Raw genomic sequence first — 17493 nt, 5'->3', positions numbered from 1 at the left:
TGTTTGTCAGTCACATGTTTGTTTTTTGTTCTAAATGGTTGAAAAACTAGACTGTGATGAAACTGTCATGACAAAATACAAGTATTTACTTCTAATAAAAACCAAGGGAACTGGGTTAATAGTGAGAAATAAAGATACAAAAATGTGAATCTCATGGCTCCTGGTCAGTTTAATCTGTTTTGTTCTCGTGGTCAAGGTTACGAAAGTGTTTCATTTTTCAACTGGACTTGTAGCTTGAAGACATTTGTCCTATTATCAAAGGGTTCTCTAGTTCTGAACGACTTACAGAGGGTTCCAGATGCTCATCTCTTCTGGAATGGAGGAAAATTTGGTGCAATGAGGAACACTGGGAATGAAAATGCCATAAAGAATCCAGGTCGCACATTCCTCCCCCCCTGAGAGAAGCCTGGACATATGAAGACTTTTTCACCCCCAACTCCGTCATTGGCTTGATTGTATTAATCATAATCTGGAGTTCAATCTTCCACATCAATGCTGTACTTGGTCCTCCCTCTCAGCTGTGGTGTACATGGTTTTAGGTGAGCCACATTGCCAAGATAGAGGTCTTCCCTGGTGTCACAGAACGACCACAAGCTTGAGAAGACTGACTGGAAAGGGATCTTTCCACAGAAAGGGATCTTTCCACTGGGGCTCCAATTTGACAGAAAATAATTACTCATCCCTGGAACGCAGGTGAGTCTGCAGCGAAACATGGTCCTTGTCTTCTTTGTCTGTCCCTTCTCTCCTTGTCGTTGTCTTTGTTTTCGTCTCTGTCTTTGTAAAACAGGTAGGCTTCGTCAACTCAGCTATCATAATTGTATCACAGGCAGGCGTGACAAGACCAGATAGCTGTGATTTAAACCCAGCAACGAAAGGACCGAGGACGCAAACTGAGAACCTTGATCAGAGAGGATGTAGGTTGGTACACCCAAGTGAGGCTCTGAGGGAGAGATTCTGCTGTAGCTTTGCTCATGGGAGACAGTTCAACCCATCTCACATAATAGTCCACAAAGACCAAATTGCCGTTTGAGTTTCAGAAGAAAAGCCCCATGAAGTCGACTTATACCATGTCCCAAGATCCATGTACCACAGTTTGTTGAAACTTCCCAGGTAGGTTTGGAGTTTCAGGTTGTAGAGTTGATTGTCTTGGCAACATCACACAAGATCTCTGACATTCATGTTCGTCTTGGACCAGTACACAAAGGCTTATAGCCCTTTGTGAGGTTGATATCTTCCAAGATAGTCAGAAAGAGGATTGTTGTAGTCATGATTAGGCTGCTGATGGCGGAGGTACAAAGGGATGTTTAACTAGTAAAGGGTTTTATGAGGTCATGGCACCACTCACCATACTTTTTCCTCTAAACAGTGTTCACAGGGGCGATGGTGGAGAAGAAAGCAAGCTGTGGTGGAGGGAATCCCGACAAGAAGTGAGACTGGTGCTTTTCTTTGGACTTGTAGAGAAATTTAAGGCAATGCTGTTGTTTGGGATTTTTAGGTGAGACTCATTCCTTACCATCCTGCTGGTTGTCTTTCTTCATCATCTAGATAGAGGAGTCGACTTGTCCAATGTTTAATTCAGTATACCCGACTTACCTTTCACTCCTGTCCACACGCTGTAGCCTGGTCAGAGGTGGGGTACACTGGATAAGTCGGCAGTTAATTGCATGGCCACATACAGACTAGACTGTACACAGATTGGTCCCAGGTGGAGGTGAATCAAGGGCCATCTTGCTGAGAGGCAACAACACTACCCAACACTGTGTGCTTTGATGACTTTTTCTTTCATGTATGAGATTGAAAGTTGAAAACAACAAAGGTCTCGATGTTTGTTATATACATACATACATCAAGTCATTCTTTGAAAGCATGACTTGATGCTAAAGTAAAACTTTAAGGAGTATCGGAATTAGCACAACTGCTAGCGTGGACTAAGCAGGGGCAAATTGGCTACTAAGCCTCCACAGATGTGATGCAAAGCATGGTATACAGTACTCCACTGTCCCGTGGAAAAATGTGGTCTTCAACTGTAGGTTTCTCTGGTGCACACATTGTTTATTTGTTTGGGTCACTCTTAAAGGGTTTGTAGAGCCATAGAATTTTGGTCAAGCCAAAATGTGTGAAACCGCTATGACTCATGTTGTTTGTTTGGGTTTCAAGCACATCCGCGCATAAGTTATTCTGTAATATCCATCCATCCATCCATCCATCATCAACCGCTTATCCGGGGCCAGGTCGCGGGGGCAACAGTCAACAGGGATGCCCATACTTTCCTCTCCTCAGACACCTCCTCCAGCTCCTCCGGGGGGAGCCCGAGGCGTTCCCAGGCCAGCCGAGAGACATAGTCCCTCCAGCGTATCATAGGTCTTCCTCGAGGTACTGTTGCTTTATTTGGCAGTGTCCAGTCCCTAGGAGAAGGTGACAGAATCCTTCTCCAGAGATATACAGCAGTCCCTTGTTTATTCGCGTTTCAGGATGCACAGCTTTTTTAGTAGGTAGTCACGTGATACCGTACGCGCATGCTATTGGCTGACAGCATCTGTGTGTGCACTGCGTTTCGAGAGTCACGGTTTCACCTGCAACTTTTCTTAGAAGTGTTTTAAACAGTCTGTAAGAGTGTGATAATAAGTAATACAGATATAAGGTGGTTTAATATCAGTATGGTGAGGGTTCATAAATGTTTAAATTACTGTCAATAATAAGATCAATAGTTGGTCGCTATATTGCAGAATTTTGTTTTTCGCAAGGGGGAGGGTCATCATGCTGAGACCGGGTGACTCTAGGGGCCATTTGAGTAAATCATAGATGCATCCTGGTATCTGTAGTTCAGGCAGCCGATGGCAGTGGAACCATGTCATCCATTTATCATCACATTTTGGCAAACCAGGTTTTGATAGATAGATAGATAGATAGATAGATAGATAGATAGATAGATAGATAGATAGATAGATAGATAGATAGATAGATAGATAGATAGATACTTTATTAATCCCGGAAGAAATTGTACATATCCACTGCTCAGGCATTACATAACCAATAAATACTGGATAGACACCAGGAGAAAAAGAAACACTGACATCACAGGACATACCACAAGACATACACTACACTAACAGACACAAGCAGCATTAATAGGACTTATACTAAACTATAACTAAAATATAAACAGTATAAAATTAAATTAAATCCATTAAACCGGGTGCTGACCTCGCCACCTCCCCCCTGCTCCTCCTGAGAGAGTCATTGTACCCCCTGATGGCACGGGGCACGAAGGAGGACCTCAGCCTCTCTGTGGAGGTGCTGTGTGACAGCAGTCTGCTGCTGAAGGTTTTTCTCTGCTGGGAGAAGGTGGTGTGTAGGGGGGGCTGGTGTTGTTCATGATAGCCTTAACTTTAGACATGGTCCTGCTCTCCAGAAGCGTCTCCACAGAGTCCAGGCTCAGACCAACCACTGAGCCCGCTCTGCGGATGAGTCTTAAGACGGTCCATATCACTAAACATGACCTTTTAGCTTAGTGGAGTTAGCCACCAGATATGCACAATGTCTGCTGATGTGATTAAGAGCTATACAAATAAAGGTGGATGATTGATTGACTGAATGCTTTCTGAGGCTCTTTAGTTAGATCGTACATAGGATAGACTTCGTGTCTTTGCCATCTGACTGATAATGGGGATAATGAACTGGCTGAAGTTTGTGCCTATTTAAACACAATCCGTGGGACCAATAGCAAAACCTTCGCAATCATCTGCTAATTGACATGTTTTTCTTCTGTGTTTCTTCTCATGGTGATCAGAAAGTCTTCCCAGCAAAGGAAGACAGGAGTTTGACAATCCACAGCTCCAATGATGAGTATGTCTTTTTATACGCAATAGTGCAAGATTATTTTTTTAGTTTCACGTTACATCACTGACAAAAATTAACCCATGTAGAAAGAGTTGTTGTTAAGATGGATTATGGAAGTAGTTAGTTGATCCTTTCTGTTGATATGCAGTCGATTTCAGCTCTACTGTTCATTGCTGGTCACAAGACCAATCCAGTCGTTGAGTTAAATTTTTGTACAGGTGTTTCATCAAGTGTGTTTACAACACATTGTGATGTTTCCATTTTCCAATGAGTGAATTAAAAGCCTATTCAATTTTCTAGGGCGGTTGTTAGCATGTTTACTGCAACCACCTCTGATTCCACCACAACGACCACGAAAGAGGAGAAGACTCCCTGGTGGAAGAGGCTGTTCAGAAAATTGGTCTGTATTTTTCCTCAGGAAGTGTTGGCACTTCACATCACTGATGGTAACTTACATGATGTTCACAGGAGAAAAGATGCTGGCCACAATTTAGTCTTCTTGTTTTGACTCCATAGATAAAAGCTGAAGTAGAGGTTGTGAAAGAACAGAACGAATCGCAGCTGAGGTAAGAACCCAGCCATGTCAGGTCTGAACACCTCAGGTTGTCCCTGATTTTAAAAAAATCAAACCTTAAAATCTATCTTTGTCTGCAGAATTGAAGAGGAGAACTCAGATGAACAGAAAGGAAAGGAAGATGAAGACAAAAATGAAAAACAGCCGAAAAGTGAAAACAAGGACGTTTCCTGCTTTTTCAAGTGTCTCAAGTGGTGTTTTGTAAGTTTCACACAAAGTGAACCACAGTTAGTAGTTGTCTGTGAAGTCTTCGTTCAACTCATCTACCAGTTAGTGACTATTGCTTCCCTTTAGAAAAAGAAGAGGAAGAACAACAATAATAATAATAATACTAAGAAGAAGAAGCAGAGCAAGAAAAATAACCAGAAAAAGAAGGAGACAGAAAAGGAGAAGGAGAATAAAAAGAAGGAGAAGGAGGGGAAAGAAAAGGAGAAGGAGAAGAAAGAGAAGGACAAGGAAAAGGAGAAGGAGAAGGAGAAAGAGAACACGAACAAGAACAAGAACCAGAACCAGAACAAGTACAAGAACAAGAAAAATAACTGTAATTCAACAGGTGAAGATCCCGTCCAGGAAGTGAACCCCAGGTAACAGGATCAAACTGTTTTCCACATGCTTCACCCGTAACTGATGGAAGAAAGGGATTTATTCCTTCATTACTGTCATTTTACGGTCGTTTGTCACTGCTGTCCAGATAATAAATTAAACCGCATCAGTAACAGACGCAGAAATATAATAGAGAATAACTTCCGTGTTTCACTTTTACAGTTCTGTTGACATCCAGGAATTCGGGAACCTGTTTAACCCCCACAAATGGTCAGACACCTATTTTCAATCCCTTTTACGTTCTAGTTAGAGTAACGCAATAAAGATCCATCACATTAATTGATCTTTACTGACGGTCATAGCTTTAAAAGAAGCCGTTGATGAGTCTCGTGGTAATATTAACTGAAGCTTTGTGTGTCCCTCCGACTATAGCCATAACGTCCAGGCCTTCCAACACCGTGGGTGAGTCGATCCTACCGTCGACAGAAACTGTCTCCTCAACCAGAGTGACTTGATTAGTTTCTTTGACGTTCATTTGACTTGTTTTTGTCTGGCAGGTTCCTGAACCCTGGACAGACGTGTTACATGAACGCCTGTCTCCAGAGTCTGCTCACACTTCCAAACTTTGTCTCGCAAGTCAAGCGACAGGTAGAGTTCCTGAAGAGGAACCCAGAAGCAGACCTGATAAAGTACGTACAAACCCCCTCACACACACATACACAGAAAACGCGATACCAACCACCTCTCTCTCCCTGTCTCTCTCTCTCCAGGTCTTTTTCTCACATCGCCACCTGTCACAATTCAGAACATCAATTTGTCAAACTTGAGGCCGTTCTCCGATTTAAAGATATCCTCTCCGTTGGTGCTCCAGAGTTTAAAGATAAATCCCAGAAAGTAAGTCCTCTGGTGTTTGAACACTTCTAGCCTAGCCTAGCCTATCCCAAAACCCCAGGGGGTAGTTGGGGCACCACACCAGCAACTGATTGCTTCTTGTCTGTCTTTAAATCAAATCTGTCCTTCAGGATGCCCACGAGTTCCTGACCGCCTTCTTCGATCAAATGCTGGCTTTGGACCTCTTGCTGAAGGAGTACGCCTCCTCCAAGAAAAAAGTGTACACCTGTCCAGTGAAGAAGAACATGGTTTTCAAAATGAAGAACACCAGGATATGCAAGGGGTACCCAGCATGCAGTTCAACACATCCAGCACACATCTGAACCTGGTGATCAGCTGGAGTTTGGGTATTTATCATTCCTCTGATGCATAGATGTGGCGTTAAGTCCCAGCGTGAGGAGATGTTCAACAATCTGTGTCTGGACCTGTCTGAGGGCACCACCATTGAAGAAATGCTGCAAGACTACCAAAAGGTACCACGCCCATATTTCAGATGGGGGCTGTTTGGGTGTGGTTGATGGTCCCCGCTGACGGTGTTGTTTGTGTGCAGGAGATAGATCTGGTCTACAACTGTGAATGTGGTAGCAACTCATCAGTCATGACATCCACCTTCAAGACTCTGCCCGAGTAAGTCCTGTCGCTGAGACATTTGAGATGAGATTCTGCAGCATTTCCGCATCCACTCCAGTTTTAATTCAACGTTTCAACAAGTCACTGCTTGTTTGTCTGCATTTTTCTTTCTACAGGAATCTGATCTTACAGCTGAAGCGCTTCAAAGTCACGCCGTCCATGAACATAGTGAAGCGGTTTGACTCCGTCAACATCACCCCAGAGATTGAAGTCCCCACTGAGCTGGTAAGACTGTGTGTGTGTGTGTGTGTGTGTGTGTGTGTGTGTGTGTGTGTGTGTGTGTGTGTGTGTGTGTGTGTGTGTAACTAACCGTTCTCTTTGTTTCTTCTTAGAATGATAGACATTACAAGCTGGTCAGTGCCATCGTCCATTCTGGTTTATCGATGCATGCAGGTAGATCAGAACACAGAACATTGATTAGAACACAGAATATTCAGGTGGATTGGAACAAAGAACATTCAGGTAGATTAGAACACAAAGTATTCAAGTAGATTAGAACAAGAAAATTCAGGTAGATTAGAACACAAAACATCCAGGTAGATTAGAACACAGAACAGACCAGCTTCACTCACGGATAAATGTACATGGAGTGGACCTTCAGAACCACTGAGTCGCGGGAAGACATCGGATCTAAATCTGATTTTTCTGCTCTAGGGCACTACCGGAGCTTTGGACTGGACCTGGAGCAGAAGTCGGGCCGCCAGTGGCTCTGCTACGACGACGACATCGTCAAACCCAGAAGTACCGAGTATGTGCAAGAAAAACTGAAGAAGTCTTCCTACATCCTTTTCTACCAGAAACAGGTCAGAACCACACGTCATACCAGTCTACAGCGGTGGAACCGGGAGTCGGTCTCCAAGTGTCAGCGCTTCGTGGAAAGGATTGGACTTGGGCAACAACGTCGGTCTTCTTCTTGTTTGTCCTCCGCAGAAACAAAATGAAGGGGAGCGCAGCACAAGAACACCCCACCCTCCAGCGTGAGGTTTGGGAATCAAACCGATAAGGAGAGGTTTCTGAAGACAGCACGTTTCAGAACGGTTAGTGTGCGTGAACGTTGGTTTGTTCCTCTGTTGTGTTACCCGGCGCCAAGCAAGAGTATAGTCTGTGTGCACCACTCACCAGCTAATACTTGCTCCTGCTAATGTTAAAGTAAATTTAGAGTTCGTCATATAATTCTTAATTCATATAAATAGACTATTTCTTGATTTGTGTTATTTTTATAAACAAACGTGAATTTTTCTTTATGTATTTACAAGCCATTTCTGACACACCTTTTTTGACATAAAACAATGCATTCCAAAACAATGACAGAACAATAGCAATAATGAAAACACTAGGCCAGCCTAGCAGGCAGTCAGCGTTAGCAACAGTGCTAATACGCAGCATTAATAAATGCCTGGAAGAAGAAATAATTTCATGTCCTATCTTTGTAGATGTTGCAGACATCTAGGCAATCACGGTATTCTGTGCTGGAGATTCGCAGGACGCAGAATCCGGGTCGTCGTTGCGGTCTGGATCGTCATTCCGGCCTGAGTCGTCATTCAGGCCTGGGTTGTCCTCCGCATACCCAGCTTCCTAGAAGACGAAGGCTTCTATTCTGGATGTAGACTAACTCTCGGTCACCCCAGACTAGGAATAGGAATGCAGCTCTGATTTAAGGCTAGACTTAGTGGCCTCAAATGACAGAATGACCACAAAATAATTAATCGTGAACGTACGGTAGCATTCACACATGAACCGTATGAAAATGTACATGTATTATGGAATAACTCAAATAAATCTACATATGATGTGAATAATGTCGTCTGACTGGAAGCTGTTTCAGAATTCTTGCTCTGAATGTAGTTTCCAACATTGCTGTTGTGTTATTTATATTGAATGATCACTGAAAAACTGAATTAATAAAAACTGAAAGCAGTTTAGTGAGTCCTTTATTTATTTACACACTCTTGACGACTCGATCCTTCATTGGGGACACCATTCAGGTCCAGAATCTTTGGCGGTTCCATAACCAAAGCTAAATCCTGCTTCTCCACACATCAACACTGACCATCATTGCACAAACTGCACATATTACTGTCACTTCTGTCCTAAATGATCCCTGTTTCCATCCTCCCATAATATTCTCAAACCAACTCAACAAACCAACAAACCAACTCACCACCTGGCTGCAGACTGAAGTCAGAGCAGAGATTCAGTAGGTGGACCAAAGCTGTTTAAGTCAGTCTACTGGACTTCAAGAAAGTTCTTGAAGACGTTTCGTCTCTCATCCAAGAGACTTCTTCAGTTCAGAACTGGATAACCATGACCTGGATAACTGAGAACCTACACAGAAATCAGTAGGTGGACCTGATTGGGGATGGGAAGCAGGTGGCTGCAGCAACACAGGTGACAGGAATGAGTGGATTGAGTGGGAGCGAACCCAGAATAGAGCAGACTTGTGGTAAAACCAGAACTGGGCCCATGACACCATTACTTTCAAGCACACTAATTATATCTGTCTCTCCATCTTCATTAAACCCAACAACCTCCTTCACCTTAGTCACAAAATCTGCAGCTTCAGCTTATAACCTCAAAATCGTCCAAAGAAACCAGCTAACAATGGTACCGGTACTATCAACGTAAGGTCCAGGGACGTCTTCTACTTTTTTCATCACTGATAAACCACAAGAACTGAAGAAGCCTCTTGGAAGAGAGGAGAAACGTCTTCAAGAAACTTTCAGTGGGTTGATTTAGCTTTGGGCATCCCTGGCAATCTTCAACGATCAAGACGTCTATATTGTGTTCAAGCATGGATACTGACAGAGGATGAGCTAAGCAAGGTGGCTTTACGTGAAAGATGGATAAGGGAGCTGGGTATGACGTTAAACTGAATCCAACCTGGAGAAGGACGGGTGACGCCAGGTTCAATTGCCCAAGAAACACCATATGATGACAACCGGGGTCAGCCACCCTCTGGGGTCATGGGATATGTTAGGCTAGGCTAGGATAAGGGAAGATTCACATGAAAAAATGTCCCAGATTGGGCAGAAAAAGACTGGACCGAGGTTGACTGGAGTTTTAATATCTCAACAAAAAGTTAACACAAAAAAAAGTCATTGAATTAGTTTAATCGACTGTTTGTGCAATAGATGAAACTATGAAGCCTAGTCATACTGAATGAAAGAGGCGAAAAGAGAATTTTATTTGTTGTTTCTGATTTTGTGATGAATAAAAATACATAGTTGAGACGACGACAAAGGTGACATCACCAGCTAATATCTGAGAGATTTAAATTTAAAATATGGTTGTCTTCACGTCTACATCTTCTCTAAATGTAATTGGTCATCATTTTTCGGTGGATTTACTGTAAATTATGACTGGACCATCGGATCTATAATGTCAACATCGACTATGTCTTTTTTCCATTGGTGTTTTTTTTTTTTTACTTGGACTTTGTTCTGTTGAATCAACTCTACTCCAACATTGAACGTGATAATCAATACCTGACAGAAATAGCTGAATCATCAGCTATTCCAGTATTTCCAACGCCAGCCTTGAGGCCTGTGTGTTCCCATGGCTCATATTGTGTTCATCTTGTGCAATCCCCACTGGCCAATCACGCGTCACACGCCGTGTCCTTGGTGTTTCCTGAGCTCTATTGATGTGGACAAACACGAGAACAGACAAAGTCTGTATCCTCAGTTTAACCTCACAGTTTGTCGCTGCCACTCGTCCAAATGCAATCGTCTTTACTCCTCTTCCTTCTCCAGCTGTCCGGGTGTTTTCAGCTTTCTCAATCACAGGGTGGACAAAATTGTTCCGAATGCTTGTCTGTGGAGCGTTGCTCAAACCTCCCGGTTATTCCTCACGCCTTTGTGTCGGAAGAAACAAGGAAAGATGAGTACGGAGAAGGAGACGTGATCCGTTTCACCTGTGACCTGGGTTATATATCGTTTCCCACGACCAGATTTAAATGTGCTGCTGAGGGCTGGAAGGCGATCCATCATGGGACGTGCTACTGTAAGTTAAAACCATCGCCGGTCAATTCCTTACAAATTCTGGTGACTGTAAATGATCCCAAATGAGCAAACTCCATTTCAGGACATGAAGGGTTCAAAAGCTTTTGGAAGAGGAGGATTCAAACGGAAATCTGATTTATTAACGATTAAATCTTCAGCTAAATGATCAGATTGACTTCGAATCAATAACTGAAGACAAAGGCCCACATTTGGGTTTTACGATCACCTCATTATTATGATCGATCTGCTTTTTATTTCCTGGCAGTGAAGCCATGTCAGCTTCCTGACAACACACCCAATGGTTATTTTCGACTCATCCACGGCTCAGACTTTGTGTTTGGAGCAACGATCAAATACTTTTGTAATGATGGGTAAGGAGTTCTGCAAATAATATAATATGCACAAATGCATATGTCTAGATGTTCTGATCCGTATTTAACAATATGTTACAGACTATTTTCACATTAATTGCTTGAAAGAGCTAAACTGTATTAGGAATTAAATGCTGCCAACACAGAATGTCATAATCTTTTAAAATTTTGTAAGAATGAGATCACTGAAAGAACAATTTGTCTGTTTTAGTGGACATATAGTCATGTTTTCCTCTTAGAACGTTAAACCGTGTCGCTATACCCATCGCAGGTATGAAATGATAAGTAGACAAGACACCAGGACCTGTCTGCTGGACAACTGGACCAATCATGTGCCGATATGTGAACGTAAGTTTTGGTGATGGACAGAACTGCTGCCGTGTTTCAATCTGATTTTAAAGCTGGTGATTTAAATTTGTATTTGATTTACTTATCCAGCGTTGAGCTGCAACCTCCCACCTGCAGATGGACGAGTCACAATAACAGGCTTACCGGAAAACGACAATCCCATATTGCCCAACCGTTTCGTCACATTCTCTTGCGATGATCCAAGAAAATACCTGAACGGCAGCTCAAGACTGATCTGCCGTCGAGATGGACAGTGGGATAAACCGTTTCCCACCTGTGAAGGTAAAACAAAATATATCAGTGTGGCACTTTTTAATTATAAAGAGAGTTATAATAAAGTATATTCTGCGTTCCAGACATCACCTGTAAAGTTGGTGAGATACACAGTCAACTCCATGCAGCGGGACTACCAACAGGAAACACAACCATCATCATTGGACATAAATTACACTTTCGATGCAGCAATCAATATGATCTGGAAGGCTCGGTACAAATTGAGTGCCTACAAACCGGGGAGTGGACCGCACCATTCCCCACCTGTGTTGGTATGTGCCATTTTACTCAACTTTAAAAGTTCTATGTGCATTTGTAAATATGCTTTGGCAAACTTTAATTTCCCGACAGGACGATGTACAGTGAGGGGTGTACCAAACGGTGTACGCATCACCACAACGCTACAATACCAGAGAGTCCGAAAAGGACAGAAACTAAAGTTTGCTTGCCGCCGGCACGACCACTTTCTTCAAGGGAAGGCAGAAGTTCAATGTTTAGGCGACGAGCAGTGGAGCAGTCCCTTTCCAACATGTGAAGGTAAATCAGATTAGATTAGAAGAGATTACATCAATTCAAATGAGGAAATTTCAGTAATCCCCAACGGAGAGACATGTTTGGTTTAGTCTGTCCCGTTTCTTCGTGGGACAGAGGGGTAGAGGTCATCTAGTCATTCAGATGGACTTCCAAAGTGTATTCAGATGCAGACTCCAAACAGAGGGGTGGACAATAGTGGTAAAAAATCCCAAAATGCTTTGCAACAGACAGAAAGCGAGAGGTGGTGGGAAGCCAGAGATAAGTTTAAAAGACACTGAACCCATAACTGCTCCCAAGGGTGCAGCTGGGGGTGCTTCTTCTGAGGCCTCTCATTCGCTGATTTTGGACCATTTGACATGACGATCCAGTCGACCTGAAGCAGCAGGTCCAGTTCAGACTTGTGATATTGGAACAGATCCCCCCCCAAAATGTTGAAAACCTACAGAAGGGAAATGTAGAGGTGTGGTCAAGGGGGCGGTACCTCAACATCCCCATGTTTTTCATTCAGAAGTCTTGATTTTCCGTTTGCAAAATTCTGCTGGTCAGAGTCAAGCATCCATCTCCTTCCCTGAAAACATCATAACTGCCTGACATTAAGAACATTTGCACTATTTCCCACCTTCTTTCAGTTCCGCTGGGTTGTAATAACCCACTGAATCTCGCAGACGGAGACGTCAAGGAAACGCTCAAGAATTTTTACAGTCACAATGAAAGGGTAGAGTACATCTGTCAGACTCTCTTCACCATGTCGGGCCAGCCTTTCAGGACCTGCATCAACGGCGAATGGATCGGAGATTTGAGATGTCTCAGTAAGTCGACTTTCCCTTTGGATACGTCAAGTTCCCTTCTGTGAGGAGTTTGCAGGAAATATTCCCGGTCTTTTTGGTTTTAAGAGCTGCGTGCAGTCACTATGGATTGATTCAGTACAGCTGAAAACATTAACCAGTTTGAGAGTTACAACAGTTTGTCGTCCAGTAACCAACATTCTTAATAATAACTATGATTTACAAGCATTACTACAAATCTGTATTAATCAGATTTGTTTGTTCCTGCAGGACCCTGCACTGTGGATAGTGACCTCATGAGACGATATAATATTGACTTCAAGCACAGCGACGATAAAAAGCTGTACGCACCCCATCTGGACATGATTGAGTTCAAGTGTGTTGGACAAACACGACCAGTCGGTACCGTGGGCATGCGTCAGCAGTGTAATGATGGTCTGATCCGTTTTCCCACTTGTATATAAATTGTCAACAAAATCATTAAGCAAATATTAGTTATGTTTGGTTTCTTTGAATAAAGCAAATATTCACACACTACATCATCCCTGACTGACTGGAAAACCAAAAATTAAAGTTCAGAGTCTGCAGCAAAATATTGTTCACTCACAACACAGGACAAAATGTTAGCTCATTAAGGGCGAACCACAACGGAGCTGCCCGACACTCTACCCCTTCCTCACTCTTCCCTGTGTGTGTGTGTGTGTGTGTGTGTGTGTGTGTGTTACAGGGCCTGAAACAAGCTACATATTCATGTGTGTGATTACTAACCGTGTGCAAGAGGGAGTTTCTAATTTACCTTCAGGGATTATTACAGTATACTAAATAAAAAATAAATTCAAAAAAAGAGGCTGCATCTAGATTATGTGTCACCACCGCCATCTTATGGTGAGTATTAGGTACTGAAGGACTTATCTCCGTGGCGATATTCAGATCCATGGTCATTTATTTCTAACTGAATAGTTGGGAATATTTACTTCTTTTATAGAATTTTACTTAACTTCGTGTTTATAACCAAAGGTTGTTTCTTTTCTGCTCCAGCTGAGACTGAATTAATTATTTCTGTTTGGACTGCAAAGACTGTGGCTGTAGGGAAAACGGAGACACCGCTCCATCCCCGGTTGGTCGTAACTGACATTAACTCTTTACATTTAGAATGAAGACATTCTATTTGTGATGAACAAATCCTGAGAAAACAGTAAGTATCCCTTTGGATACGTCGAGTTCCATTCAGTGAGGAGTTTGCAGGAAATATTCCAAAATATTCCACTTGGAGTGATTCAATCCAGCTGAAAACATCAACCAGTTTGAGTGTTACAACATTTTGTTGTCCAGTCACTAACATTCATAATAATTACAATGCAAGGATTAATACAGATCTTTTTGGTCCTGCAGGACCCTGCACTGTGGATAGTGACCTCATGAGACAAGCTGATTCAACAGTCGTTCATCAGCTGATCTGCTTAGATTAATCTCAACGTTATCATGTAGTTTGGGTTTAGACTGAGGTAACTCTATCCTCCCCCAATGGAAGAAAACAAAATCCCATCGACTACAGTTTCACTACATTTATATTTCCATACATTCTTCATGCCCACCCTGAGGCTCCACCCCCGATCCGTAATCAATAAATTCAAAAGGGGAAAGTGTAGCTGCATGTTGATTGTGTGTTAAACATAACTCCTAACCCTTAACCCTTACACCTAAAGCCCTGACATCTAAACCCTAACCTTAACCCCTAACCCTAACCCCTAACCCTAATCCCTAGTTCTCACCCCTAACCCTAACCCCTAAACCATAAGTCTAAACTAACCTAACCTTTAACCATTTTCAGTCTATTATCTGGACTTGGCTTTGCTTTTTTAAAACTTTTTATTTACTCCTGTTGATAAGAGTCTGACTCAGTCTTCCTGGAATCCAACATAGTTTTGTTTGCGTAATTGATTTTTGCAAATGCACGTTGCCAAAAAAGGAGAGAAAAAAATTCATAGGATTGTTTTAGCCACTGAATGGTGGACACAGTCTGTGTGGACAATTATTGCATTTGATGAAATAAATCCTCCTACAACAACAAACTGGTTGCTAGTCTGTTGTCATGTCATTCATTGGACTTCTTCAATATAAAATCAATCTTACATACGCTTATGTAGCATTTTTGGGTTTCTTCAGTCATATCATATGTCCCTTTTTTTTGGTCTCTGAGAGTCTGAGATTTTAATTGGAGGTTGGACTTGCATAAATCATTGAGCAATCTTTTTTTGCCTATGAAATCCACAGCTCTCTCTCTGCATGACAAAGTTTCCGTCTGCAGTGTTTCAGTCTGCTGTGTTGACGATAAAATGAACGCCATAACCCAAACCTTGGTCCTATTTCTGTGGATCCATTCCTTGACCTCTGTGACAAGTCAAGGTAAGTCTTCAAGCGCTGTGGGGCTCAACATGACAGTTGTGTTTTATTTGTGTTTCTTTGTCACACACGCACACACACACACACACACACACACACACACACACACACACACACACACACACACACACACACACACACACACACACACACACACACACACACACACACACTCAGGTTGCCAATTTCCATCTGGGAGAGGAAACCGAGTTTTTCTGTTAAAATTTCTAAAATGCTTCTCAACGTCTTGTTGTCACCAGAATTATGCTTTAACCATTCCTTCCAGCTGCCAAGTGCCCACCTGTTGATGTGGAAGAAAACATCCAGGTGCATGGAGATCTACTTTTTGCAACCCCTGGCAATGTGATTCGATTTAGCTGCAAATCCAGGAGAGAAGTGCTTTCTGGGTTATCGGAAATTTCTTGTGACGAAAATAGGATGTGGACTGGCCCACCTCCGACATGCCAAGGTAAAGACAGGGTGAAATAGGAAGGCTTTAACCCCAACCAATCAAAGCACTGGACTGCCTCACTTATGTCTCAGATGTGCTTGACACTTTTCTTCAACTACTCATTGCAAATTGTTGAATCTCTAGTCTTGATCTTTTGAAATACCGTAATACAACTTACAATGTGATTTCAATGCAACATTTTTACGTCTTTGACTTTTTTCAGGAATTGTAGTAAGTGCTTTATGACCAATGCACCTAACCAAACCAATGGGTTTGGGTTTAAGTTAGGGTTTGGTTTAGCGTTTGGGTTAGGATTCAGGTATTGGGTTTGGGTTTGAGTTAAGGTTAGGGGTTAGAGTTTGGGATGGTGTTAGGGTTCGGGTTAGGTATAGGTTTAGGGTTCCGTTAGTATTAGGGTTTGAGTTTGGGTTTAGGTTTAGAGTTCAGGTTAGGTTCAGGTTCGGGTTTGGGTTAGGGCTCGGGTTAGGGTTGGAGACCTAGATTTCTTTATAGTTGCATCACAGTTACAGTTACATTGGTGTAGATGATGGAAACAGAACAAGCATTAATCAAATATTAAATTCTGAAAAAAACAATAAAAATATGTGAAAAATCATTGCCGCCAGGGAACACTACAGCCTCTTTCTAATTGATGAAGATTTTTAAGCACGATCATCAACAATATGTCCAACTTGTGTTATAAATGTGTAGTCCATAGAAACGTACTGTATGAAGAGACGTCAATAATTTCCCCAACGCAATAATGTAAGTATATTTCATCTTTTTCTTCTTCTTGGTACATTCTCTTAGTGCTATCAGGGTGTGGGACTCCACCACCTCTTGACGACGGAGACTTAAAACATATCATGAAAATTCAGTACAACGATAACGAAAGAGTTGAATACATTTGTCAGACGTTCTACGTCATGGAAGGAGAACCCTACAGAACCTGCATCAACAGCGAATGGGTCGGACAGCAGAGGTGCCTCCGTAAGTCGCTACCATTGTGTTATTTATCAACCCAATTAATCTAAAAATGTAATTATAAGCATATAATTATAAGTTTTTATTGGCTGAATGTGACATATGGATTGTTTTATAAAATGAACAAAGTTTTTGAAAATTTTTAAAGCTTTTTTCATTATTACAAGTTCAAACGAATGTTAATCCATCTCTATTTATACAAAGATATAGAGCTACAGGTGGCTCTTAAGACTAACAAAATGCTTTTGTTCGTTATATTTTGCAGGACCCTGCACATTGATTGACACCGACATGACACAATATAACATTGCACTGAAGTATACCTATAGTAGAAAGCTGTACGTTCCTCATAATGACCAAGTTGAATTCAGGTGCACCAAAGGACAACCCGCTGGTTTGATGCCAATGCGTCGAAGATGCAACGACGGCATGCTACTTCTGCCCTCGTGCCAATGATGGATTTCTTCTGAGTGGCTGTGATGTCACTCCAGGTTAATTTTACATTATGTTGAGCAATAAACTCAGTTGCTCAATATAATCTAGGATTATATAGAGCAATTGAGGCCTCGCCTGAACGAAGAAGCTCCCATTGACCGACACGTTAAACGCTTTTCTGTTGGACAGAACCGAGACTAGAAGATTGTCTGACCTATATTTCATGTATTGTAATGAGTTAAATGTCTTTCATTAAAATCCATTAGTAGTGTATTTAATTGTTGATTTTTATATACTTGGTTCACCAACATTAGTGACCATGAGTACTCAGTGTCATGTTGGACCCTGGCAACTTTGAGGCAACATCCCACTGATGCTGCCTTTATAGTCTCATCAACTTGGGACGCCAAAAACAAGCCATTTTTCAGAG

General features: G+C 42.1%; 3 protein-coding genes across 4 annotated transcripts in view; all 3 read left to right on the top strand.

The window, feature by feature from the left end:
- gpx7 (glutathione peroxidase 7) overlaps positions 1-143 on the top strand; it is a 2411-nt gene extending 2268 nt beyond the window's left edge. The window contains exon 3 of the mRNA XM_068319752.1: positions 1-143. This exon is cut by the window's left edge and continues 201 nt beyond it. The gene's annotated coding sequence lies outside the window, so the exon portion shown is untranslated.
- Positions 144-6388: 6245 nt separating this feature from the next.
- Positions 6389-8276, top strand: LOC137599437 (ubiquitin carboxyl-terminal hydrolase 46-like). Of its 2 annotated transcripts, XM_068320372.1 has the most exons (6): positions 6389-6475; positions 6595-6703; positions 6811-6871; positions 7133-7281; positions 7409-7515; positions 7912-8276. In XM_068320372.1, the coding sequence occupies exons 1-5, from the start codon at positions 6447-6449 to the stop codon at positions 7457-7459; spliced, it is 399 nt and encodes a 132-aa protein (XP_068176473.1). In that variant the 5' UTR covers positions 6389-6446; the 3' UTR covers positions 7460-7515; positions 7912-8276. The 2 variants fall into 2 exon arrangements, with proteins under 2 accessions (XP_068176473.1, XP_068176472.1); XM_068320371.1 differs by having other exon boundaries at positions 7133-7515.
- Positions 8277-10151: 1875 nt separating this feature from the next.
- On the top strand, positions 10152-13327 carry LOC137599062 (complement factor H-related protein 1-like). Its single transcript, XM_068319727.1, has 8 exons — positions 10152-10480; positions 10745-10850; positions 11122-11198; positions 11289-11480; positions 11555-11743; positions 11823-12008; positions 12635-12814; positions 13061-13327. Exons 1-8 carry the CDS (start codon positions 10198-10200, stop codon positions 13252-13254), a joined length of 1407 nt encoding a protein of 468 aa, XP_068175828.1. The 5' UTR covers positions 10152-10197; the 3' UTR covers positions 13255-13327.
- The last annotated feature ends 4166 nt before the right edge of the window (positions 13328-17493 follow it).

The sequence above is a fragment of the Antennarius striatus genome, chromosome 7 (genome assembly GCF_040054535.1).
Source record: "Antennarius striatus isolate MH-2024 chromosome 7, ASM4005453v1, whole genome shotgun sequence".
NCBI classification, from domain to species: domain Eukaryota; kingdom Metazoa; phylum Chordata; class Actinopteri; order Lophiiformes; family Antennariidae; genus Antennarius; species Antennarius striatus.
This window is presented reverse-complemented; position numbering and strand designations above follow the sequence as displayed.

Excerpts from the sequence above, each read along its gene's own strand:
- LOC137599437 (XM_068320371.1), top strand. The coding sequence starts at position 6,447 with ATGACATCCACCTTCAAGACTCTGCCCGA. Across the intron at positions 6,704-6,810 it reads TTGAAGTCCCCACTGAGCTG|AATGATAGACATTACAAGCT; the intron begins GTAAGACTGTGT and ends GTTTCTTCTTAG. Across the intron at positions 6,872-7,132 it reads TGGTTTATCGATGCATGCAG|GGCACTACCGGAGCTTTGGA; the intron begins GTAGATCAGAAC and ends TTTCTGCTCTAG.
- LOC137599062 (XM_068319727.1), top strand. The coding sequence starts at position 10,198 with ATGCAATCGTCTTTACTCCTCTTCCTTCTCCAGCTGTCCGGGTGTTTT. Across the intron at positions 11,199-11,288 it reads TCATGTGCCGATATGTGAAC|CGTTGAGCTGCAACCTCCCA; the intron begins GTAAGTTTTGGT and ends TTACTTATCCAG. Across the intron at positions 11,481-11,554 it reads ACCGTTTCCCACCTGTGAAG|ACATCACCTGTAAAGTTGGT; the intron begins GTAAAACAAAAT and ends TCTGCGTTCCAG.